General features: G+C 41.3%; 2 protein-coding genes across 2 annotated transcripts; one reads left to right on the plus strand and one right to left on the minus strand.

Annotated features, from left to right (window-relative positions):
* The first annotated feature begins 1181 nt into the window (after positions 1-1181).
* LOC147849417 (expansin-A4-like) lies at positions 1182-2158 on the plus strand. The gene is made up of 2 exons (XM_087337548.1): positions 1182-1376; positions 1515-2158. Exons 1-2 carry the CDS (start codon positions 1190-1192, stop codon positions 2141-2143), a joined length of 816 nt encoding a protein of 271 aa, XP_087193674.1. The 5' UTR covers positions 1182-1189; the 3' UTR covers positions 2144-2158.
* A 17936-nt stretch (positions 2159-20094) lies between these two features.
* On the minus strand, positions 20095-22318 carry LOC147849418 (shikimate O-hydroxycinnamoyltransferase-like). Its single transcript, XM_087337551.1, has 2 exons — positions 21849-22318; positions 20095-21653 (listed from the first exon to the last, which is right to left on the minus strand). Exons 1-2 carry the CDS (start codon positions 22272-22274, stop codon positions 20409-20411), a joined length of 1671 nt encoding a protein of 556 aa, XP_087193677.1. The 5' UTR covers positions 22275-22318; the 3' UTR covers positions 20095-20408.
* Positions 22319-24541: the final 2223 nt, after the last annotated feature.

Below are 24541 nucleotides of genomic sequence, written 5' to 3' on the forward strand. Positions count from 1 at the left end.
ACGACACCTCAAGGGCCATTAAAGGGTAAGCTCCATTGCAAAAGTGAGCGAAAAAGAAAACACTTAATGAAAAGAGGAAAAGATATCTCTTGATAATATTCCAAAAGCAAAAGTTGGAAATGACCGGTCCAATGGGCCCAGTCATGTGCTAGTGTCATGTTTTAGTTAGTTATGCACAAAGGGGCACAGGTCAATCAACTAATTGTAAAATGAAGGATGCATAATAAGTCAAGCGGATCAAATTGCAATAATGTAGTATTCAATATATATATGCGCACATGATTTAGGATTGACCAATCCTTTCCTATGGTTCACTAGCAAGCCTTATTAACTAATCGAGGAATGAATAATGCAAATGCAAGTTAGTTAGTATGGTGGTAGTGGTGGTTGTCGTTGTTGGGTGGGACGAGACCATCAAGCATATAATCGTGTTTCCATGCAATGCGCCTTTTCCAAAATTATAGCGAAGCGGAATATACGCTCTTTCTGGTCCATTCATTGGTAACAACAACAATGACGACCACAAGAGACGTGCGAGCAACCCGCTATCCCCCCCACAAGTCTCACTTAGCACATACATACATACATGCTATAATACATACTATACATACATCAGATATACATGCATACTATACATAGATGCATGCATACATGCATACTATACATACATACATACATACATGCATACACACATACATGCATGCATACTATACATACATACATACATAGTTTTATAATGAGGCCGAATGAATAACTTTATTTGGCTGGTGTCCTAGTCCTACATTTGTAACAGGGGATTGGAGCCCACCATGATGGATAGATAGATTGATAATGATAGACTGATGAGAGAAAGAGAGGGAAAGAAGGGCCGCTCATCATGGCGTTAATGCCGTTAATTGAAGAGACTTAGAATAATTGAAGAAAAGGACGGTGAGGACGACCCTTACCTCTCATGGGCTGCTGTGTGTCTGTCTGTACTTACTCTCCCTCATGGCCTTCATGATAGCAACGGCTGCAACTAGCAGGGACATTCATCCACCATATCTATAATATGTAATTACATACATACATACATACATATATATATATATATGTATGTACATACACACACAAGACAGACATTAAGAGGTTGCAACCACCGTGACCGCAAATACATACATACATACAAGCCTAATTTGAATTAAATACAATGGCGGCAACACGTCCCCAAACAGCGCATCCCATGGTCTATAGTACCACCATTTCCGTGGCCGTGGCCTTGGCGTTGGTTGTGGTGTCCATATTTAGCTGTCCTGGCACTGATGCCGCCGGCGTGGGCGCTTGGGAGCAGGCACATGCGACCTTTTACGGCGGCTCCGATGCATCCGGAACAATGGGTACGTACTTGAATTTGCATGTTAAAACACAATAAATATATATTAGGTTTACACATCATCATCTGAATCAGAATCAGAATCATCGTGACCATGAGCCGCAATGCGCTTGATTGATTTGTGTGTACGTACATGTTACAGCCGGGGCTTGCGGCTATGGCGACTTGTACAGCCAGGGGTACGGCACCAACACGGCGGCGCTGAGCACGGCGCTCTTCAATGGGGGTGCCATCTGCGGTGCATGCTTCGAGATGCAATGCGTGGACGACCCGCAGTGGTGCGTGGCCGGGCAGCCATCCGTCATCATCACCGCCACCAACTTCTGCCCGCCCAACTACGCTCTGGCCAGCGACAACGGCGGGTGGTGCAACCCGCCGCGGCCGCATTTCGACATGGCGCAGCCGGCGTTCCTGCAGATCGCGGTGTACAGCGGCGGGATCGTGCCTGTTCGCTACCGCCGCGTGCCGTGCCAGAAGAAAGGCGGCGTCCGCTTCACCGTCAATGGGAACCCCAACTTCAACCTCGTGCTCTTCACCAATGTGGGCGGCAGCGGCGATGTGGTGGCGGCGGAGATGAAGGGCAGCCGATCCGGCTGGATCGCCATGGCACGCAATTGGGGCCAGAACTGGGAGTGCGGCGCCGTGCTCACAGGGCAGGCGCTCTCCTTCCGTCTCACCACGGGCGACGGCAGCGTGCTCACGTGTATAGACGTCTCCGATGCGAATTGGAGCTTCGGCCAAACCTTCGAGGCCCTAGAGCAATTCGGATGATTGGGAGCTACTTACTTACTGCTCACCACCACCACCTGGTACCACTATACTATCCCATCCATCCATCGGACATCCCTTCCCATCCCATCCCATCCCATCAATCAATCAATCATCGTTTCTGTATACCATCAAAAAAAATAAAAAATAAGAATTGGCCGCACATTGCGGTTAATTTGGCTTCTTTCTTCCCCTCTCTCCAAACCTTAGAGAGGAGGGGTGCAGGGTGTATGTATGTACCGTACCCTATCTACACCACAGAAAACAGAACCCTCAACAAAAACAAGAATGCCCCCATATTTTTCCTATACCATCAATTCATAATGCACATACACACACATAGTACATACATACGTGTACACCACCATATACATACATATCTCTTACAATCAATGGAGTCACGGTTTATTACTCCATACAAATATATATATATATATATATATATATATATATTATTTCTCTCTCTCTCTCTGTGTTTGTTTTTTCTTGTCAATTTTCCCTTCCTTTCAATCTCTCTCATCTCTCCTTCCTTCCCTTCCAATTGTCTAATGTCACGTCTTCTACACCCCAACCAACGTGTGTCTCGATTACAACGGCGCTACGCATATCTCAAACATGCCATCTACCCTTACTGCCCCCAAGAACTCTGAAAACTATTCGAAAGTGTGCCGAAGAGAAATCCCATAGCTAACCTACAAGAAGATTCATTAGAATATGGGGGTTTTGAAACCTTAGGGTATCTGATACGATTCCATGCCACATATGGCAGCATATGTCATTGTGCAGGCGAAGGGCAACGATATATTTTACGCAACTATAAAATTCGGACCATATTCTTGATGATAACTAATATCACATTTTGCAAACGATGGAAGTCATGTGATATCGGGGTGAGCGAATGTGTTGAGCAGGGAGATTCGATAGAATTTTCACTACCATCAAGAAATCCTTGCATTGCATGGGCATTAATAGGTGATGTTCAAAAAAGAATTTGTGACATCCACAATCTTTGGTACCTGGAACTCATTACTCATTACTATCACAGTGTAGATTCGATTTAGTCTACTCCATGTCGACCTATACTCATGGTGCAGTGTGGAAAAAGCTCATGTTTATTATATAATTTTGTGTTATTAATCATATTGGAATCTAAGTGTTGCATGCTTATCATTCTGACTTTGATAAGTGAGGATACTATGAAAATTGGCTGAAATTTGAGACCAATACTAGTTCCAATGGCTTCCTTCCTCGCCAAGGTTTATGGAATTATGGAATGAAAAGTCCCACATGGGGATATTCAAACCATCAAATGCTCATATTCTAATATAAGTGGTTCATTATTCATAAGAGGGAAGGGGTGGCTTCGGTTTATGTAGGATATGAAACTAGTCAATAAGGTGACTGTTAGGTGGAATGCACATGTTGGCCAGTCATCAATGAATATATTGAAGGATAAATTAGTGGAAGAGTTATTTACTCCATGGAAAATTTTGCATTTAAGGTATCACGATCCATTCCAACTTGCTATGGAAAGCAAGGATATTACAACCATGTAGAAACTGATTGGATTTCTGTGGATGGTGTACCTTTCTACAAGGTGCACCAATTCAGTTAGCCATGTGTTGGTATACCAGCTTGGATGAGATTCTCATAAACTGATAAAGATAGGAACGGGGATTTGAGGGGGTGTTGAAAGTTTGTACTATAGTAGATCACTTCAATTACCTAAAAAACAAGTCTCATCAATTACCTTCAAAAAGTCTTATAGATGTTGGCAAAGGTCAACCTCATTGCATCTAAATAGACATCAATATTTGGATGTAAAGAAATATTGATAATTAAAACTTAAACCATGTTAGTATTTTTTTTTTTCCTTGAAAGATTTTCTTTAATATAAGTAAAAGTTATCTGCCCCTAGGCTTACAACATAGAATAAAAGACAATATAAAAACAACTTATACAAGGATGTTGAACCTTAATACAGTACATTAACATCTTGTTTTTTATCAAGATGGAAGTTCATAGTTCCATTGAGGTCTTTGATTTGTCACTACAAAGAGAGGCACCTTCCTCCATAAGTGAAGAAGCTTCATCCTTCTTTTATGAATATTTTCTGGAGAACCATACATGTTATCATATTGCCCACGAACTATTGTGAACAATGTTTCCCATATCTCAAGCAATACCTTTGAAAGACCAAGCTTTGTTGCATCGTAAAGTTGACTTGACTGCATCTACATTTCCATAATACCCATAATGTTATCGTCGTCACAGTTATCCAAACCTGGACAAATTGCACCTGCTTTCGAGGTTGTTGAAACGAACTAAGCAATATCAATCTTCTGTTATGTATCTTCATGGCTTCTTGTATATCGTCTGCCTCATACAACATCAAGCTAGAGTGCAAAATTCCCCACACTGTTGCTGCCCATGAGAACAAGCAACCAACATTGATCGTTAGGAATAACGAAAAAACTTTATTCCATACTTGTTGAGCCAGGGAACAAGACCAGAGGGCATGCTTAGTAGTCTCTGGCGTTGCATAGCAAAATCCACCTTGACTGAGATTATGTGCTACATTCCCTTTTAACGTCTGGCCAACTAGTAATGTTGCATGCACTAATAGCCATCTAAAAAGAATATGTCCAGAACCAACCCCCTGGATCCCATAGTAGTCTTGCAATAGGTTCTTTTGCATACAACCACATCATATCACACATATGAGCGATAGAAGGATAAGGATCAAGCAACCACTTCTTTCGCATTTTTGCAAGCACTCTAACTGGTGCATTCCACGCATGCTGAAAATAGTTGCAGTCACATGCATGATGCTGCATTCTATTGTTATCAAGAACCTCAAAATAAGAAATGCACCCATTAGGTGAGATACCCTTGAGAGCCAACAATATATCATTTATGAAGCATCCAAACAAAAAATGCTCGTGTATGGGTTTGAAGGTCATCGTTAATGAAGAATATGACGCTGAAATAGCAATTGTCATTACCTTGGCTCCATGAAGAGTTTGTAAATGCGCAAGCCAATCTGCTTGTGACATCTGTTGGAATTGAATACAAGTGCTTACAGATGCAGTTGGCCCATTATCCAGTTTACCCTAGGCAAGGTGAGTTCTAGGACCCACCACTTTTTCCTATATTATCCCGAAATAGAGAATTTCCAAGGAGAGGCTGATTAAGCAATGCATCCCAAGTAGAAGACTTCTCCTTAATTAGATGGCTTGATCCCATCCTACGCCCTTATTATTCCTAACCATGATAGTATATATTGTGGTGTGTGTGTGTAAAGAATCGGGTATGATTCTTGTGTAGCGGAATAGGTGTGAACTGTGTGTGTATGAGAGAGAGAGAGAGAGAGAGAGAGAGAGAGAGAGAGAGAGAGAGAGAGAGAGAGAGAGGTTTAAGCTTGAGCTCTTGGGATTGAAATTAGTAACTGTTTTGACAAGTTTATTGTTTCACCATTATAATCCTTCATCATGTTATAATGTTATGAGGATTATTGCTCCACACTTGGGAGAGTATAAAGGAGGTGAGATGCCTATAGGATCAGTAAGGCACAAAGTATACACAAGGTAGATTATATTAACAAAGGAGAAAGACTCAACAACATACAAAGTGGGAGGAGGGTGCTTTATATAGTCACCCTCTCTCTTCATTAACTACAAGACTCATGGAGCATGGGGAATGTGAAAGCTCATAAGTTATGTGGCATAGAATATGATTCTATGACTCATACTAAATGTTAGAATACAAAGAGGTGACATAATGGTGACCCTTGACCGCTGGAGTGTCTATTCACTCTCAAGGTGAGTTCACACACTAGACCAAGTTGAGCTTGATTCTCAACACGCCCCCTCAAGCTCAAGTTGGGTCGGTTTCAGACGGTATCTGAAATCCGCTTCGACTTGCGTTTCGGAGTCCGCGTCGACTCGCGCCAACTCGCATTTATGCGGAGTTGCGGAATCCGTGCTCCAGCTTGCGTTGTGCGTAGTTGCGAAGTCTATGCTTCGACTTGCGTCTTTCTTCGTGGCTTTGCGTGGTAGATCGGCTTTTCGCGGCTTCGTTGCGTAATCCACGCATTATTGCGTAGTGCACAGTTTGCGGAATCCACGCGTTATTGCATAATGTCTTCAGTACTCCCCCACAAGCTTGGCAGGTCAGGGGTCGTCAATCCGAGATCGGTCATGAATTGCCATAGCTTGTTGGCTCCTAAGTCTTTAGTGAAGATTTCAGCCGTTTGAAGATTGGTGCTAATGTGTTGTAGGTTGACATCGCCAGCTAGAACGCGCTCTCGGATAAAGTGATAGTGCACTTCGATGTGCTTTGTCCGCGTGTGGAACACCGGGTTCCGAGCTAGAGAGATACTGCTCATGTTGTCGCAATAAAGGGAAGTTGGATCCTTGATGGGTACGCCCAGATCCTTGAGTACCCTTTTGAGCCATACGGCTTCACATGCGGCCACTGGCGCGCCCCTGTATTCGGCCTCTGTGCTCGAAAGAGCGATGGTTGGTTGCTTTTTGCTGCCCCAAGATATTGCTCCGCTGCCGAGGGAGAAAACAAATCCGGAGGTTGATCTTCTATCGGCTTTTTAGCCGGCCCAATCGGCGTCTGTGTACCCCTCGAGTCGTATTCGCATCGCGGTCTTGTAGAGGATGCTGCAATCCATTGTGCCGCTCACGTATCGTAGAACTCACTTAGCGCAATCCAAGTGAGTATCACACGGTGTTTGCATGAATTGGCTAAGGAGACCGACCAGATAACTGAGATCGAGTCGAGTGATCGTGAGGTAGATGAGACTCCCAATGAGTTGCCGATATTGAGTCGGTTCACACGCTTTGGTGCCGGAGTTCGCATCTAGTTTGAGATTGCGATCGAGTGGGGTTGCGACGGATTTGCACTTAGCCATACCGAACTTGTATAACAAGTTGAGGATGTAGTGCCGTTGAGAAATCATGATTCCAGTTGGGGTCCGAATTACCTTGATGCCGAGGAAGTAATGGAGTTCCTTCATGTCCGTCATCTCGAGATTTGACCTTATTGATTTCGATGAGATGCTCACCTCCAATGACTAGGTCATCCACATATAAGATGATGACGATCGGACTTGCGGAATCGCTTCGTATGTAGAGGGAGTTGTCCGATTTTGACATACGGAAGCCGATTTCATGAAGATATTGCGTTATCTTCGAATGCCAAGCACGCGGTGCTTGCTTGAGGCCGTAGAGTGGCTTCTTGAGTCGGCATATAGCTTTCGGATGGGTGCTCGAGTTGAAGCTGGGTGGTTGTATCATGTACACCTCCTCTTCTAATTCGCCTTGTAGAAAGGCGTTCTTGACGTCCATTTGATGGAGGTGCCACCCTTTCGCTGCGGCAAGCGCAATTACGGTCTGTACCGCTGTCATCTTTGCCACCGGGGCAAAGGTCTCCTCGTAGTCAACTCCGTGCATTTGGGCGTAGCCTTTCACTACGAGTCACGCTTTGTAGCGGTTGACGGAATCGTCGGCGTTGTAAATCCATCTGCATCCAATCGCCTTTTTATGTGGTGAGGTGGGAACGAGATCTCACGTGTCGTTCTTCCGTAGTGCCTGCATCTCCTCGTTCATGGCTTCTATCCATCGCAGATCCTTGGCTGCTTCGGAAAATGTTTCCGACTCGCGTACTGTCGCCACCTTCATCATAAAGGCATAGTGATATGCCATGTTAGTCATTGTAGCCGAATTGGCTAACCGGATTCTTTTCATGGGTGGAGCGACGGAGCTTTTCATTTGCAAAGATGAGGGCTTTCTTAGTTCCGATTGTTACATTGAAGCCGTTGAACTCACTGTCGAGTGAGTGAATCGACTCATCGTTGTTAAAGCGATCGTCTGCGTATTCCGCCATTTTTGCGTTGCCTTTGTCCATCTTCGGGCTACGCCATGATGTGCTTTGATCGCTCAAAGGCTCTTGTGGTCCACTCATTCGGGTCGTGATCGGACTTTCTTCGAACATGCACGTAAGGCGATCTTCATCCTCTAACTCTTGTTCGGCGAATTCCGGGTCGAGCGGAGTCGGAGTCAAAGTTGTCTCTGCTGCGTACTAGGATGCAGACTCGTCAAAAACGACATCTTGACTTACTCGAGATTTCCGAGTTGGGGGGTTGTAGCACTTGTACCCCTTTTGCTCCAATGAGTATCCCACAAGGATACATTTCTCCGACTTCGGATCAAGCTTTTGACGCTTCTCGTCGGGGATGTGCACGTACGCTATCGTGCCGAATATCCGGATCTGCGATAAGTCTGGCTTCTTTCCGAAGTGTTTTTCGTGCGGAGTGACCTCGTGCATGCTAGATGTTGTGCACTGGTTCATTAGGTAGACGAACGTATTTGCAGCTTCGGCCCAATATAACTTGGGCATATGCTTCTCATTCATCATGGCCCGCGCTACTTCGAGGATGTGCCGATTTTTGCACTCGGCTTCTCCGTTTTGTTGCGGAGTGTGTCGGCTAGTGAATTCTCGTCGAATTCCTTCCTTTCGGAGATACGCCATGAAATCGTTCGAGAAGTACTCCTTGCCACCATCCGGTCGAAGACAACGTACATGTCGGTCCATGGCTTTCTCGACTTCATTCTTGAATGTTTGGAAGTGTCCGAACACTTCGCTCTTTTGCCGCATCGGGTATATCCAAGTGTGGCTAGAGAAATCATCGATGAAGAGCACGTAATATCGGCATCCGTCGAATGTAGCCGTCTATGCCGATCCCCATACATCAGAATTGACTACGTCGAGTAGACCTTTGCTCATATTCCGCTCTTTCGGGAATGGGTGTCGTTGTTGCTTGCCAAATTGGCATGCTTCGCATACACCTTCAATCTCCTTCTCTTTGAATGTCGAGAGTCTGATGACGACTCCTTTCGATTTCATTGCTTTGAGCTTTTGGAGATTTATAGGGCCAATTCGCTTGTGCCATAGCTCTATGTCAGAGTCGGTTTTCGTGCTTTTTGCGAACATGGCGGATTTCATTTTGTGTGAATCGAGAATGAACATCTGGCCCTCTCTTCTTCCGCGCGTGATGATTCGGCCCTCTTTTTCGATGAAGCACCTTTCTTGGTCGAATCGTACTTGCATCCCTTGCTCAACCATTTGACCGACTGAGACCAAATTCTTCGTGATGGTGGGAACATGCAAGACATTTTTAATGTATGTTTGCTTACCTCTTTCGCCAAACGGAACATTGCCGATGTGCCGAATCGGGTGCGTAGTGTTGTCTCCGGTTTCGATATAACCGGGTCGCTCCGGCTCTCGAAGTTCGAGAAACCATTCTTTGTGGGATTTCATATGGTTTAAGGCTCTGGAGTCCACAAACCATCCATCCTACAGATTGAGGGCACGATTTGAGGTCAAGGCCGACATAGAGTTTGCTCTATGTTTCATCATGAACATTCCGCCACAGTCGGAGTTGCGTGCATAAATTCCGCCACGATCTTCGTAGTCGGAGTTGTTCTCGTACATTCCACTATACTCTTCGTAGTCGGAATTGTGCACGTAATTCGTGAGGTCAGCTTGTGGAAGCCGATTCACGCATCTTCTTTTGGCACTCTTCTTCGTGGTGGCCGAGCTTTCCGCAATATCTGCATTCGGTTGCGTTTTAACGGCTCCGGCCGGAGTGGAAGCTCCCCCTTCTTGCAAAGGTTCCTCGTTGGCTTCCGTTTTGCGGCCGAAATTGGGAGTTCGCCTCGTTCGCCTTGTCCTTGGCCGAATCGGCCTCTCGACCGTTCGCGTCCTCTTCATCCGTTCAAGTGTGTGTAGAGCATGTGGCCTTCTGACTCATTGCTCCTTGTACGCACGTTGTTTTCTTTGACCAATAGCATTGATTCGAGCTCGAAGAAGGAGGGAGCTTTCTCTCGTGCTAGAACGGCGGTTCGCATCGCGCCAAACCGTGGTGCGAGGCCGCCGAGGCATATTTGAACCATCTCATCATCATCGATATTTACGCTTATTGAGCCGAGCGAATCGCAAAGCTCCTTGATCTTCGAGGTGTATGTCGTGATGGACATGTCCCTTTGTTGAATGTTGTTCAACTCTTGGCGGAGTTGAAGCCTTCTTGCGGTTGTGTTCGCCACGAAAATCTTTCGTAGATTTTCCCATGCCTCCTTCGGCGTCTTGGCTTCGCGAATGTAGCCAAGCATGTGATCGTGAACACATGTCGCCAAGAAATACATCACCCGGCTTGCGGCTTGCTCCCATGTCGCGTATCCGGGAGCCACTTCGGCGGGTCGGTCTTCATGCACTCCTTTGATGTAGCCCCAATAGCCTTGTCTGACAAGTTATTGGTGCATCTTGTACTCCCAAGATGCGAAGTTATTTCAATCCAACTTCTCGGTAGGGAGAGCGCTCCCCATTTGAGTATTCATTATGTCGATTCTTCTTCTTCTTCTTCTCTCTTCGAATGTGAGCTATGTAGTGAAGCTACGATAGCGATGAGCCGGTTCTTGGTCGTCGGCGTGGAGCACAACACACGATCACGATGAGGCGAATGGGCTAGATCGAATTACCAAATCGCTCTGATACCATGTAAAGAATCGGGTATGATTCTTGTGTAGCGGAATAGGTGTGAACTATGTGAGAGAGAGAGAGAGAGAGAGAGAGAGAGAGAGAGAGAGAGAGAAGTAAGACACAGAGTATACGCAAGGTAGATTATATTAACAAATGAGAATTACTCAACAACATACAAGGTGGGAGGAGGGTGCTTTATATAGTCACCCTCTCTCTTCATTAACTACAAGACTCATGGAGTATGGGGAATGTGAAAGCTCATAAGTTAAATGCTAGAATACAAAGAGGTGACATAATGGTGACTCTTGACCGTTCGGAGTGTCTATTCACTCTCAAGGTGAGTTAACACACTAGACCAAGTTGAGCTTGATTCTCAACAATATTGTATGGTATGAGTGAACCTCTTGTCCGATAAAGGTTGAGATAATTTAGGAGATATAGGAAAGATATGTGACTTCAACTTGTGTTTAAATTTTCTTACCACATTGGTTACCTCATTACCGTGACTATATTATGTGTTGTTGTACCCACTTTTTTTTCTTGAGAAATATCCTCTATTGGTATTAAAAGAAAAGTGGCCAAATCCAATATACAATTTAGTGGTCCAATGTTACAAGAAATGTTGGGACTCCATGCCGAACGACCCTTGCCAACCTTTATAGGTAAAGATAATGATAAAAATACTTGTAAAAGTATTGGATGTGTAAATAAAGTACAACCAAGCCATCCCATTCTCTAGATCAACAACATGAAGAGGAACCCAATATGAGTAAACACGTTCATGTTCACAAGTGAAAGGATCGTGCATTCTAGCTATAGATTCCTTTTATAATCTTGCAATTTTAGGCCATTTTCAGAAACTTGATACACTAGTATCACATGTTTTAAATAGCGTGTAAAATTGGCTAATTTTTTGAGATTTAACAAGTTTCAAAATGATAAATTATAAAATTGAATAGTTTTTCAATAAACGTTTAAACATTGATGGTTTGCAAATATGAAATGTAGTTAACTTAAAGAAAATCACAATGGCTAACTAAAGGCACAAGTTAAGATTAATGGTTTCTTTTTGGAAAAAAAAAAGATTAATGGTTTCACCATCTTGAGAATATGTAGGTTCCAGAAGTGGAAGTTACATCTATTGTTAGACTTGAAAATGTTTTAAGTATACGAGGTAACATTGTAATCCTTAATGCAATTATCTATAAATTTAGTGCTCATTAACATCCATAAATTCACAACTCAAGAAATGTATATAATATTCATAAACAATTTTGATAAATCCATAACTCCTAAAATGTAGATGATATTCATAAACTATCAAAACTAGCAAACTTAGATGTAAACATTAATATATCAATTTGAACATATCACATAGTTATTAAGGTATCCACAATGTTCTCCTCTTCTTCATTTTGAGAGCTCCTCTACAAAATTTGTGAAGTAAATGACATTTGCAAGGTTCAATTATAATCAACACAATTATTAATGGTTTTTTGTTAATCAAGGAAGCACATGTTCATGTTTAGAGTTCATGTTTAGAAATATTCTTCTTTTTTCAAATAGAAGAGGTTTAGGGTTTACATGAAGTCGAATTGTACTAAAATCTCTGTTTTTACAAGAGAAAAGAGATGCATGTCGATACTGCAAAGAAGTATGTTGCACAACAAGACACCTTATGGTGAACATGTCTTTTATTGATTAACAAAAAACCATTAATAATTGTGTTGATGGTAATTGAACCTTGCAAATGTCATTTACGTGGTCTATAAAATATTCTCATGGTTCTTAATCACCACTTCAAACACTTAATGTTGATCTTTATAGTTTGGTTCATCTACAACAAAGAAACATTTATGTGAAACTAAGCACAACAACACGAGCATAACTCAAGTGACAAGGAAACTTGCAAGAACTCAAGGTGAGAATATTAATAGCTACACATGTGGATGGCCATGACCTAGGGCACCAATTCTGCATTGGTAAAGTTTTGAACGTGGTGATGCATTAAACTTTTGTAATACATCTATCATTGACATTAGTGAGGTGGATATCATTGTGTATGACTTTACACTTACAAAAGTTGAATGTTTAAGGACGATAACGATAGACATAATAAAAGAGATATTACCAAGTCAAGAAGATATTACCAAGTCAAGAAGATATCTCAGATTGAAGGCGAACAAGATTTAGTGTAAACAATTTGGAGACACCATTTGGTGAAGACAATGATTTGATTGGTACATTTGATAATGAGGAGGAAGAGTCACAATTGTATATTAGTTAGAGTAGTGATTCTCATGAAAGGAATGATGATAGTGATGCAAATGACTCCTAAATGTATTTTTTGTGCAACAATATGTAACAAATTTAAACAACATTTTATCGAATGAAATGAAAAAGTTGATTGTTTTGAAATCTTTCCCTTATAATTTCGTTAGGATCTAGAATACTACTAGTTGTAATTTCTCCTTAAAAATACACAAAGTTACTTTTCTTATTTGGCCAAAATTTGGCATTTTTCAATTTTACCAAATGGTGAAAATTTTAGCTTTTCTATCAAGTTTTCGAGAACATGTGATACTGGTATCAAGGTGTTTTCTGAAATGGCCAAAAAAGCCCCAAAATCAGACGGAATATTCCTTATCCTTCCATTTGTACGCAATCCTTCCACTCGTGAACTCATATGACTTGAATAAAAAAATCTTCACCGATGAGAACAACCATTGTTTATGAATCTTTAGGGAATTCCAAGCAATAAAGCACCATCTTCCAACTGAAGCTCTTCTTGATAAGCATTTTATGGATTCTGCTTTCAGTGTACTTTTGACCTTGTAACAAAAAGAAGCATGATTGGGGCAATCGGTGTAATCCTTGGTAATATACATAAATACATATGTAGTTTGATTCCCAATGTCATAAACAAATGAATCCAACACCTTACTCATCACTCTATACGAATTGCATCTCATCAAATAATTTAATCGAAAACCTCCCAATTCATTGTAACATTGGATGATGCCGAGGGAATGTTGTTGTTGTACCCGTTCTTAAAATAGGGGAAACATTAGTCGAGTTACAAGGGCACATAATATAAGTACTACACAAACTCAAGCAATGACTTTAGAGAGTTCCTATTCTCAAAAAGTTGACTACATTTGTGGAGAACTCAGATCATTTTCACTTTTGATACAAGCCCTAGATAAAGATTGATTGTGTTCCTAGGCAAGAGGATGATCAAGGAAGAAGACATTGTATAAGAGTTGGTAACAAGGTTGTGAATACATGTAGAGAACCTCGTCTTTGGTGAAAAAAGAATTATGGGGAAATTATGGTGAATCCTCGAAAATGTGATTAGGACTACTTGAGAAGTAGGGCTTGATTGTAAGATTATGTAGGATTAAATACTAATCTCAAAGAGTAAAGTTTAACTTCAAATTGTACAATCTTGACACTTGTAAAGTTATGAAGTCTTACTAGGCTAAGGCTGTGAAGTTGTGAAAATTATCATGATCCACCATAATATCATGTGCCTTCCAAAAGTCATGGGTTGATACATTTATTATCTATAGAAATATAATGGTCATTTGAGGAGCAAGGTACCATCAATAAAACTAGGCCCATTTGTAGTTTAGAGTGTAAAGTTATAGGTATTGGGAACTCTTTTTTTTTTTTTTCCAAAAAAACACTACTTCGCATTAGTTAGCAAACAAAATTACATCATAGAACACCCAAAGTTCTTCTCACCAGCCCTCACTCTGGCCTTCCCACCAAAGTGGACATAGTCCCCACCTCATTTTCAACAAACGTATCCAAACAACTCCAATAACCTAATAATTTGTACCATATCTATACAGATTTACAGCACCTAGACGCTGTTGGAAACCGGAAACAGCCATCGAGGTGCTTGGTAGTTCCATTGAGGCCCTGATGAGGATCTGCCCACCATAGGAGAATTACCCCATTTCAGCAAGAACTTTGATCGAGATCTTTCAGCTGCATCAGATTCCCCCTTGATTGAGTCGTATCGTCCCCGCAGCCAAGATACCAACTCAAACCAGATATTTAATAATACCTCACCGCTAGGGATCTTTTGTTGTTGAAACACAAATTTACAACGGTTGGTCCAAATGTGCTAGACCGATAAACAAGACACCATCATCCATATCTCTTCAAAAAATTCTGAGTTAGTGCCATGTCAAACTCCAGCCTGTTGAAACACCTTGCCATCTTGCACTATAAAACCATGTCCGTGGGGGTTTAACTGTTCAGCCCAGCCTTCCCCTGTTAACTTCAGGTATTGGGAACTCTTATATTAAACAAGTTAACACTATACATATTGTTTCAGTCTTTACTATATGTGCATATGTATATTTTTAAAGCCCTTCTTAAGATTTAATTAGTTTCTTAATTAATAGTTAACACAACGGATTGTGAGTGAGTTTGTGAGGTTATGATCAACCAAATGCTCAAGACTTTTTGTCAACCATTGTCGCCCAATTCACTACCAATTTACTAATAGGGTATATGGTGGTTGAATCTCTTGGCGCACGACATCGCCATCGACATGGAGGTAGAACTCCATGGTCAATAGACGTGTTGTCGGTGGTGTGCACCTTGAGAAAAAATACATGTTTAAGCGGATGTAGTGGATGCCTACATAAATGTTGAGAGACAAGCTCAACATCGGCCGGATCAGTTGAGCAAGCCGAGGACCGGATCGGTTGGGACCGATCGGTTAGGCCGGATCGATCGGTACCAGTACGCAGACCGGTGCGTAGGAAGGCCGGATCGGTACAAAAACCGTGAGGCCATCGGAAAGATATTCCGCAAGGAATATATTTGGGAGTTAGTGTAGGGGCTCCTTAATGAGCATTGAAGTACTGTCAGTACTTCTGTCAGTCTGAAAAGGACTTGTATAAAAGTGTTCATTGAACACACACGATGTACAAATCGAGTATTATTTTTTAATTGAGTTCTCGTGTTTACTTTCTCTCTGTCTCTCCCGTGCGTACTGTGCAAACCTAAGCTTTCCATTAAACCTGCGTTTTCTGTTGTTCGGTTTCCTATATTGCTTCCGCACGCCATACTTTACAATAAACTTAACAAAAACTAGCAACCTACATTGCATTGTACATGCCAATAAAATTGAAATATACCACTTTGCCAATGGTTTGATACTTTTGAGGTAATTAGAAATTCCCATGGTATGCCACCGACAAGTAGGCTCCAATAAATTACAATTAGATCAAATTTTGTAACCAATTATGCTTGAGAACTAAGTCCTCACAAAAACCATTAAAGCTTACAAAATATAATATCTATATGATTTCCAATTCTGATTGTTTGTGATTTGCACACGATGTTTGCACTGATTATTGTTGGTTGAAGGAAAGAAAGTGTAATATAATGTGAGAATTGTTTGCAAGAACACAATTGTGGTCATTCATCCATCGTAAGTTAATGTCAACCAATGTTATATCTAGAAGAGTGTCCTTAACAACTATCCTTACCACACAAAACATGTTGCAGAGTGAATTCCTTATTAACATATTATTATGAAGATATGCATGTAAAATCCTTGTAGATGTTGGTGTCTATATTGTCAAGTTGGTTAGTGATAGAGATATGAAGGAATGAATATATTTTGTTTTATGTTTAGTTCTTCCTAACATTTATACTTCCAACCCTTGTCAAATCACCTTGATCACCATCCCACCTAGCAACTTAAGATATTTGTCATTTCTTTATAATGGCCAATCAAATTTATGCAAAGTTGTTTTTTCATTTCTTCTTGATGCACAAAATAACATCTCAAAAAAACATTGTCCAATTCTGAAAACTGTCGACACTAAGTTTCATTCCTCTAGGATTAATCATTGTATCCTATGCTCTTTTGTGGTTTGATTTATGTTCTAAATTTTAAAATGGCTTGTGTTTGAGACTCACAAACCATTACCAAATACTATTCCGACCTCTACATGTTAATTTTGTACACCCAACGCCACTTGCTTCCAAAAGGAAGGAAGCTCTAGCTTATGGGGTTAACGGAGCAAAAAATTGAAAATAGCTAATTGGATGCAAATCCAAAATGACCCAAAAACAAATGGATGTAGTCACCAATTTTTTGACGGTTGCAAGTGGAGATCCTTCTTTCAGCGTTTCCAAAAGATAGTCATGAATGTTTTTTCTCAAAAGGTAAGCATATGACATCGTGGAAGAAGCCAATCGAAAAAAACTAACAAATCATATAGTGAACATTTTTGGTTCTTGAGTTATTTATGCCATTTTCAATGGACTTGCCTTGCAAGGTAGTTGGCTACTTGCAACTTGTGCCCTTCATATATTCAACAACCACATGACAACACCGTGAATGCTTTACGTGGAATTTGGAGGAAATGATTCCCAATGCTAAAGATGGGCCATTCATTTCATTTCTATTTAGGAATCACAAATAATGACTCGTGGTTCGAACAAGGACTAGTTGGAATTGTAGTTGGAAAATCTTACTTTTCTATATGAGAAAAAACAATGGGTCCAATAATAATATTGCAGTTTGTACGATTAATAATTAGAAAGAAAGAGGGAGAAATCAATAAGAAAAGAGATGCATTGACCAAGCCAACTCAAATGATGGCAATAATGCACAAAGAGGTCCCCTAAGAGAGAGCCAAGAAAGAAATATCAAGAATTAACAAATTATATATGTCAATGGAAAGAAGGTATGACTCGGTAACAAAAAACATTAGAAATCACTAGATAACCCATGAGATGTCTAAAACAAAAACAAATCGATAAATAGTCAAGAATTGTGGCATCTACACTCGACAAAGACAAACAAGTCAAGTATAGGGGGAAACTACCTCCTCCAACTAGCCCCCAAAAGGTTGTATTTATAAGGCTCACAATGGCCTTTTATTGTTTACGCTTTTAATTTTATATTTCAACCATTTGTTAGTGGGCAATTTGTGAGGTTTTATGCTCAACAAAGGAACCCCTTGATGTCTAAGAACTTAGAAGTCAACATTAGTGTTCAATAAGGCTTGCTCGAAACAAGAAAGGGGTGATTCATGTGATATGTTGAAAGGACCATCTATTATATTGCAAGATATTTGCACCACAAATTTCTTCAGCATAACGTGTGATGCTCAATGCTTATAATGTATGTATATTTATGTATTTATTTTTTTCTCAAAACTAGCAAGGAACAAATTATGTGATACTTTCCAAAACTAGGAAGGGGTGATTGGCTTGTGATACTTTCTCGACAAGATGAACCTTTGTCTACTTGCAAGAGATTTTCATGAGAGAAGAACATGTTATGCTTGATGTTATTGGCATGTGTGTGAGAGAGAGAGAGAGGAAAAAAAGATACATTGGCTTCTTCCAAGAGGCCAAAATGGCCTATAAGACCAAACAAGAGATTATATTTTAAAGTGTTGTCTTGTCTTTGAGAGAGAGCATGAAAAGAAAACCCTTTTTGAAGATGGCGTCTAGACTACCTAAATAAAGTCAACGAACAACTACCCCAAAGTGGACATTGCATCATCCTAGGCACTAATAGATTGGAGATGGACTATCTTATGAGCAATTTCTTACTCATGAGATAATTTGAAATCCTAATTCCTCATGTTATGCCAACAAGAAGCAAGTTCATTGTATCCCTCAAAGCATTTCTTCATTTGTATGGATATGTGTGATTGTTAGGTATGGCCACCTTTTAAAGACACGTCACACCATAGTGAGCCACATCTTTTGAAAAAAGCAAAAGGTTGGAAACTAAGTTCTAAACTCTTTCTTTCTATTTGGTGTGTGTGTCTGTGTGTGTGGGTGGGTGCACGCGTGTACCTTCATTAATTGTTAATCCTTTTTGGTGAATTCTCACACTCACTTCACATTTGGGTGGACATGGTTTAGGTTCGGAATTTTTTTCAATGTGTATGCTTGTAGTATCACGAGTAGAATTTCATAAGTGTGGTGGTGGACCGCGGTCCCAAGCACGATGTATGTGATGCCATGTTCTTTCGAAAAAAGCAAAAGGTTGGAAACTAAGTTCTAAACTCTTTCTTTCTGTTTGGGGTGTGTGTGTGTGTGCGCGCACGCGCGTGTGTATCTTCATTAATTGTTGTATATACTTTTTTGAAGTTTAATGAGAAGAATCCTTTTTCGTGAATTCTAAAAAGAGATTTCATTAATGCTTAGTCACAATCACTTCACATTTGGGTGTACATGGTTTAGGTCCGGAAATTTTTTCAATGTGTATGCTTGTAGTATCACGACTAGAATTTCGTAAGTGTGGTGGCGGTCCCAAGCACGATGTGTGTGATGCCATGTTTGATCACATTCTTAACAAAGACATTGATTCCCCATGCCTAAAGACAAAAAATATTGCTGATATGTGACATTGATTCCCCATGTCTCACATATCAAAACTTTAATGGATATATAGAAGAGAAATTTGTATTGAAACATAGTGGAGCACATCTCTTAGCACATTTTACATAAGAAAGAAAGGAAGTCATAAGTATACTAAATCTGTGAGACATAAATCCATTAAATGATTGTGGCTGAAATCATATAATGTTATAGTAGAATTATGCAAGATGTACAATGAAGCTTCACAATATACTCATCCTCATAAGGAAATTCAAACTACGGAAAAGACAAAACTGCGGCATGGTATATGAGTTGGGGAATCACAATCGAACCAATCATGTCAAAGAGAAAGTTGTGTAAGAGTTTGTTAGGTATTCAAATTTCATTTTACAATAAGAGTATATACGCTCCACTTCCATGCAAGAAGTCTTCCTTACTCCTTGATTTCTCAACAAATGAAGTTAAATCACAATGAGAAAACCATTGCTTTTATAATCTGCAATAAATCCAAACCAGCATATACAAAATACATGTGCATAGATTCTTCCAACTACGAATATATAATACATAATACATTGTCAATGTATAGTGTATGCTTCACAACTTTTCTCCTAAAGAAATTGTCAAGAGAGAAGTGATGATATATTTCAACTTCATTGGGAGCTCGAAAACATGACTTATCGGACCAAATACTCAAGTTACCGAGAACTGATGATATTTAACTTCTTTGGGAGACTGAAACCATCACTTCCTAGTAGGTGTCCCATGGGTGCAACACCATCAATGTTCGCAATTTGCTCTTTTACCTCTTTTTTTACCAACAAGAGAACAATAGAAGAGAGACATGAGAGAGATAGAAAGCCCTTTGTACTAACAAAAGAGAGTGGCACAATGATCCCCAAGATTTTGAGGTAATAAAAGAGATTTACACCGCTTGGAACATTATGACAATTTCAAATCGTGAGGTAACTTCGTTCGCAAATCAGATGCAATCCTGCTATTTGAACAATACATATCAACGTAAATGTCCATGAATCGAAATCTAATGTTGCATTTACTATACCAGCAAAACAAATGCAAATAACTTGAATATCTCTGTCAATGTACATTTTATCAATTTCCTTCTCCTCAAACAATGGCATTACACATTCAGTTTCCAACACCAACTAAAGGCTGGAAAACAATAGCCTTGTTTGGGGCCAATGCTAAACTGCTTCTAGATAGACCTATAATCATATGTAGAAGGAAGTCAGCAACCCGAAAGAAAATATTTAAGGCAACTGCTACATCAATACAACTCTCCCCAAATCATACAAAGAAAGCAATCAAAACAAAAACATGTAAATTAGTTTGACATGCATAGGAAGATTTTGGCGAACGATGCCATGTGTTGGCGTTGGAGAGAGATGATGAGTCGGAAGCCACCCGCATTGGAGGCCAATGGTGACCTCATGACATAAGCGAGTCCTTCAAATCCGATGTGGGCAGGGCCCGCATGGATAGGCTGCCCCCACCCGAAATCACACTCATAGATAGGCAATTGGGTCCAACTTGTGAACCCCACATTGGGTGATGCAAACGTGTGTGCCCCCTTGATAAAGCGCTTCGTGTCGGGAACCTCTTCTAAAAAGTCCAAGGCCGAGCGGCAGTATGGGTCATCGAGTTTCCGTAGCGCCTGCCTGACCCGGCTGGCTGCCACCACAATGTCTTCCTTCACTACCTCGCCCGCATCTGCCGCCATTACACTGGTAAAGATCACATTCCCAAAGTAGCCTTCTGGTAGTCCACGCATCCGCGACCGTCCATCCACTGCCACAATCATCTTGCTCTTCACCCCTTCCCCTAGTTTCCTCGCCTCACACACTGACCTCCACAAGTGTGCTGCCAGTAGCTCGTACGACGTGTAGGGCTTGGTATCCCCTGTGCCCGCAGCCAGGTGTTCTTCCTGCATCTGCTTCAGCTTTTGCACAAGCTCTTTTGGGATCTCAAACATCTCCACTATGCTCTCATCGGCATTGGCTTTTGCTGTACTCACTTTTCCAGCATTGACCACATGGTTGTTGCTGTGGTGCCCATTTGACTCTTCATCCTCTTCTTCCTCAGATCCATTGCTACTAGAATTTATCGTATGATCATTGTCATTATCATGGTCTGCATCCAAAGGAGGTTCATGTTGCAGCCCATTCGCCACCTGATTATGTGTAGAAGAACCATTTGTGATGGTCACTTCACCATTAGATTTATGCCCATTCGACACATCATGTTCGGTGCTTGAATCATCAAAGGCATTGAGGGAATGCTTCCGTTTACCCATGCTAGAGGGGGGGGTATATGGGGCTGCTGCACCCACTTTCTCAGCATTATAGTTGGGGGGTAATGGCAAAGAGAGGTATTCTTCATGAGCAAATTCCGGGGTTGGAGGGGTTCTCGCCTGGAGGCACTTGCGATCGAAGTAAACCTTGTCATTGAAAGGGACACCTCTGGATATGTCGGCCCAAGTGTTGAGAAATTTAACGGCTGATTTTCCATCGGCCACATGATGCTCGATGCCAGTTCCAACAGAAATACCGCCGCATTTGAATTTGGTGACCTAAAAAGGAACAAAAAGGAAAAAGGAGAACATGTCACATAGGAGCGGACGTAAAGAAAAAAGGCCTACCTTGAGGCGTCCTCTAAATCTAGAGTACACACCTCAATATCTAGCTAAAGAAGGGACACCCACATGAGGGAGGGGAAAGAGTTTAGTACAGATCTGTATAGCTCAGCTGAATTGGTTGGTTCCTACCTGTATGACCACCAGGGGCTGCGTGGCGAGATCGGCAGTGGAATCGAGCGTGGGGACAAGGTCCAGAAGATTCGGGTTGGGTGTGAAACCACCAGGCAGTGCGTTCATTTCGCAAGAGCAGTGTGCCTCAACGAACAAGACACCTGCGTCGTTACAATCGATCTGGAGGCGGCCGGAAGGGTCATGGGAGAGGCGGCCGGCCATGGGCCAGAAGTGGGAAAGCGCGGTGCCCAATGCCTGCTTCAGACGAGAGATCTCGTGATGATGATCAGAGGCAAGCAGGGGATGCTTCTTGTCGAAGAAATAGACGGTCTTGATGTAGGCGTTGAGGATGACGAGGTCCAAATTGGAGGTCCACAGGGATGAGGGGTGGGGGATGGGATTCAGGGGGACAACCATCTCTGAATTCACCACTTCTACATCCATCGCTCTTCTCTGTTTTCTTCTTCTTCTTCTTCTTCTTCTTCCTCTTAACTATGACAAGTATGGCCACTGCTACTGCTACTGCTACTGCTACTGCTTCCTCTACCCCTCTCTCTGGGATCTGTATTTAGGTTTGCTTCGCTAAGTTTTGGTGGATTTTGTGGGCACCGACGTCTGAAGAAGAAGAAGAACGTCTATCTCTCTCTCTCTCTCTCTATCTCTCTGTCTGTCTTTATTTCGTCTACTATTTATAGGTATCTTCTAATAAAAGTAGGGAGGGGAGGGCAGAAATAGTAGAAGAAGAGTGGGCTTCCTCCCTCCCTCCCTCTTCTTGTCTTTGCCTGCTTGCTTCTCTTTCTCTTTTTGAAACCCTCCTTCTTCTTCTCTCTCCACGTCTCTCTCTCTCTCTCTCTCTCTTTGGCCTTAGAAGACGTTAATACATCTTTCTTTCTTTCTTTCTCTCTCTCTTTCCTTCTTCTCTTGTGTGTGTGTGTGTGTGTGTCTGGGCCTCTGACTAGCATTTTTATTTGTGGCACATGTTCCCCGTGCCTCCCTTGCCATTATTACTCGCATATTTTCTTTGAATTCCTTTGGGGATGTTAATCTGTGGCTCTTCCCAACACCACACACCCCCCAATTCATCCACACCCTCATGTTTTTGTTGGATTAACTCTCTCTCTCTCTCTCTCTCTCTCTCTCTCTCTCTCTCTCTCTCTCTCTCTTTGTGTTCCTTCTACACCTCTACTCTACTCTCTCTTGTGTCTTGGCTCTTCTCTTCTGGACACACATGGTTCGCTCCGCTACATATGCACCGTGACCCCACATCACATCACACTCTATCCATCTCTCCACTTCAGTAAATACGTCATGTTGCTCACTTGTTAGCTGTTAGCATCCCTTCACACACGCACATGCTCGCTCGCATATTCAACAGATGCCCCTACCTTGCGGCTGCCCCACCTCACTCTCCAATGTCCATGCATATATGTATATATATATATATGCTCCATCATCCTCGTATCATACTTTTTGCTTTACATCGTATTTATTGATAATCGTTTATGTGTAAGTAATCGCCTCTGAAAAAAAGGTCAACATGTTACGTGCTCTCCACGTAGTGCATTATTTTAATACGTAAGAGTGCCTCACCCCTCAATACTTCCCAAAACTTGTAAGTAAGAGGGGAAGGAGGGAGGAGGGCACATTTGCTAAATCATTGATATTGTGGTTCATCTTCTCGGGATACATACTTTTCGAATGTTTTTGGTTAAATCGGAGGGAATGCTTATTCGTATTTTTGAAATTGAACAAAGTTCTCGATTTTGATAATTATATACCCCATGCAACCTTTGGAATGCTAACACGATAGCATGTGTTTATGGATTTGGCCATGTATTCTACGGTCAAGGCTTGTGTTTCTAATACACATTTATGTACAACTATGTGAGAGCGAGTAAGAATGGGAGATGATGATGTTTGACATGAGATTCTGGGCAAATAGAGCAATGAGAGTAAGGATTTAGGACGGTGGGAAAGAATTTTTTTTATTTTTTTATTTTTTTATTTTTTATTTTTATTTTTTTTGGGGGGAGGGGGGGGGGGGGATTGGCCACACAAAGCATGTGGGTTTTACATAGAAAGTCAGAATGCATGGGGCCATATCTCACCATTTCTGAATTCGCTCATGCATATTTCAACTTTGGAGGCTTCCCTCGATGCCAAGATCCTTAAAACTTACGCATGAGCATCTTTTGAGAGGGTTTGTAAATTAAAGGCCCCATGGACAAGGTAAAATTGCATAGCTATTAAACCATATGCATTAATCATTAGATTGTAGGTTAAAATGCACCCTTAACTTTTTGGAAAAATAAAAATATAAAAAAAATATAATGCACCCTCAATTACGATAATCATAAATCATGATTTAATGCCACAAGAAACCACAATTTTATATTGAGATCGACCCAATTCAAATTTTCTAATTCCAGCCTAACATGTTTGAAGATATTTTAATATCCCAATAGAAAGAATAAAGTTCGAGGATAAGTGGTTTGTACAATAAAAAATGTGAACCTTTAGGGATTTTGATTTCTTGTTAAATCTTCAACATATTTGTTTCCATGAATTGGGACACCTATTTAGAACTATGGTTCAAACATCAATGCCAAAAACTTCTCTTCTATACATGAGATACAACAAACAACTCACATAGCACCACCCGTTTCTTGAATGGAATCTATACTCAATACTTAGACATGACAAACCAATGC

Source organism: Azolla caroliniana, unplaced genomic scaffold (assembly GCF_043228905.1).
Source record: "Azolla caroliniana isolate FFs.n. ecotype wild unplaced genomic scaffold, voAzoCaro1.0.p SCAF_68, whole genome shotgun sequence".
Taxonomy (NCBI): Eukaryota; Viridiplantae; Streptophyta; class Polypodiopsida; order Salviniales; family Salviniaceae; genus Azolla; species Azolla caroliniana.

Excerpts from the sequence above, each read along its gene's own strand:
- LOC147849417 (XM_087337548.1), top strand. The coding sequence starts at position 1,190 with ATGGCGGCAACACGTCCCCAAACAGCGCATCCCATGGTCTATAGTACC. Across the intron at positions 1,377-1,514 it reads CGATGCATCCGGAACAATGG|CCGGGGCTTGCGGCTATGGC; the intron begins GTACGTACTTGA and ends TACATGTTACAG.
- LOC147849418 (XM_087337551.1), bottom strand. The coding sequence starts at position 22,274 with ATGGATGTAGAAGTGGTGAATTCAGAGATGGTTGTCCCCCTGAATCCC. Across the intron at positions 21,654-21,848 it reads AGCCCCTGGTGGTCATACAG|GTCACCAAATTCAAATGCGG; the intron begins GTAGGAACCAAC and ends GTTCCTTTTTAG.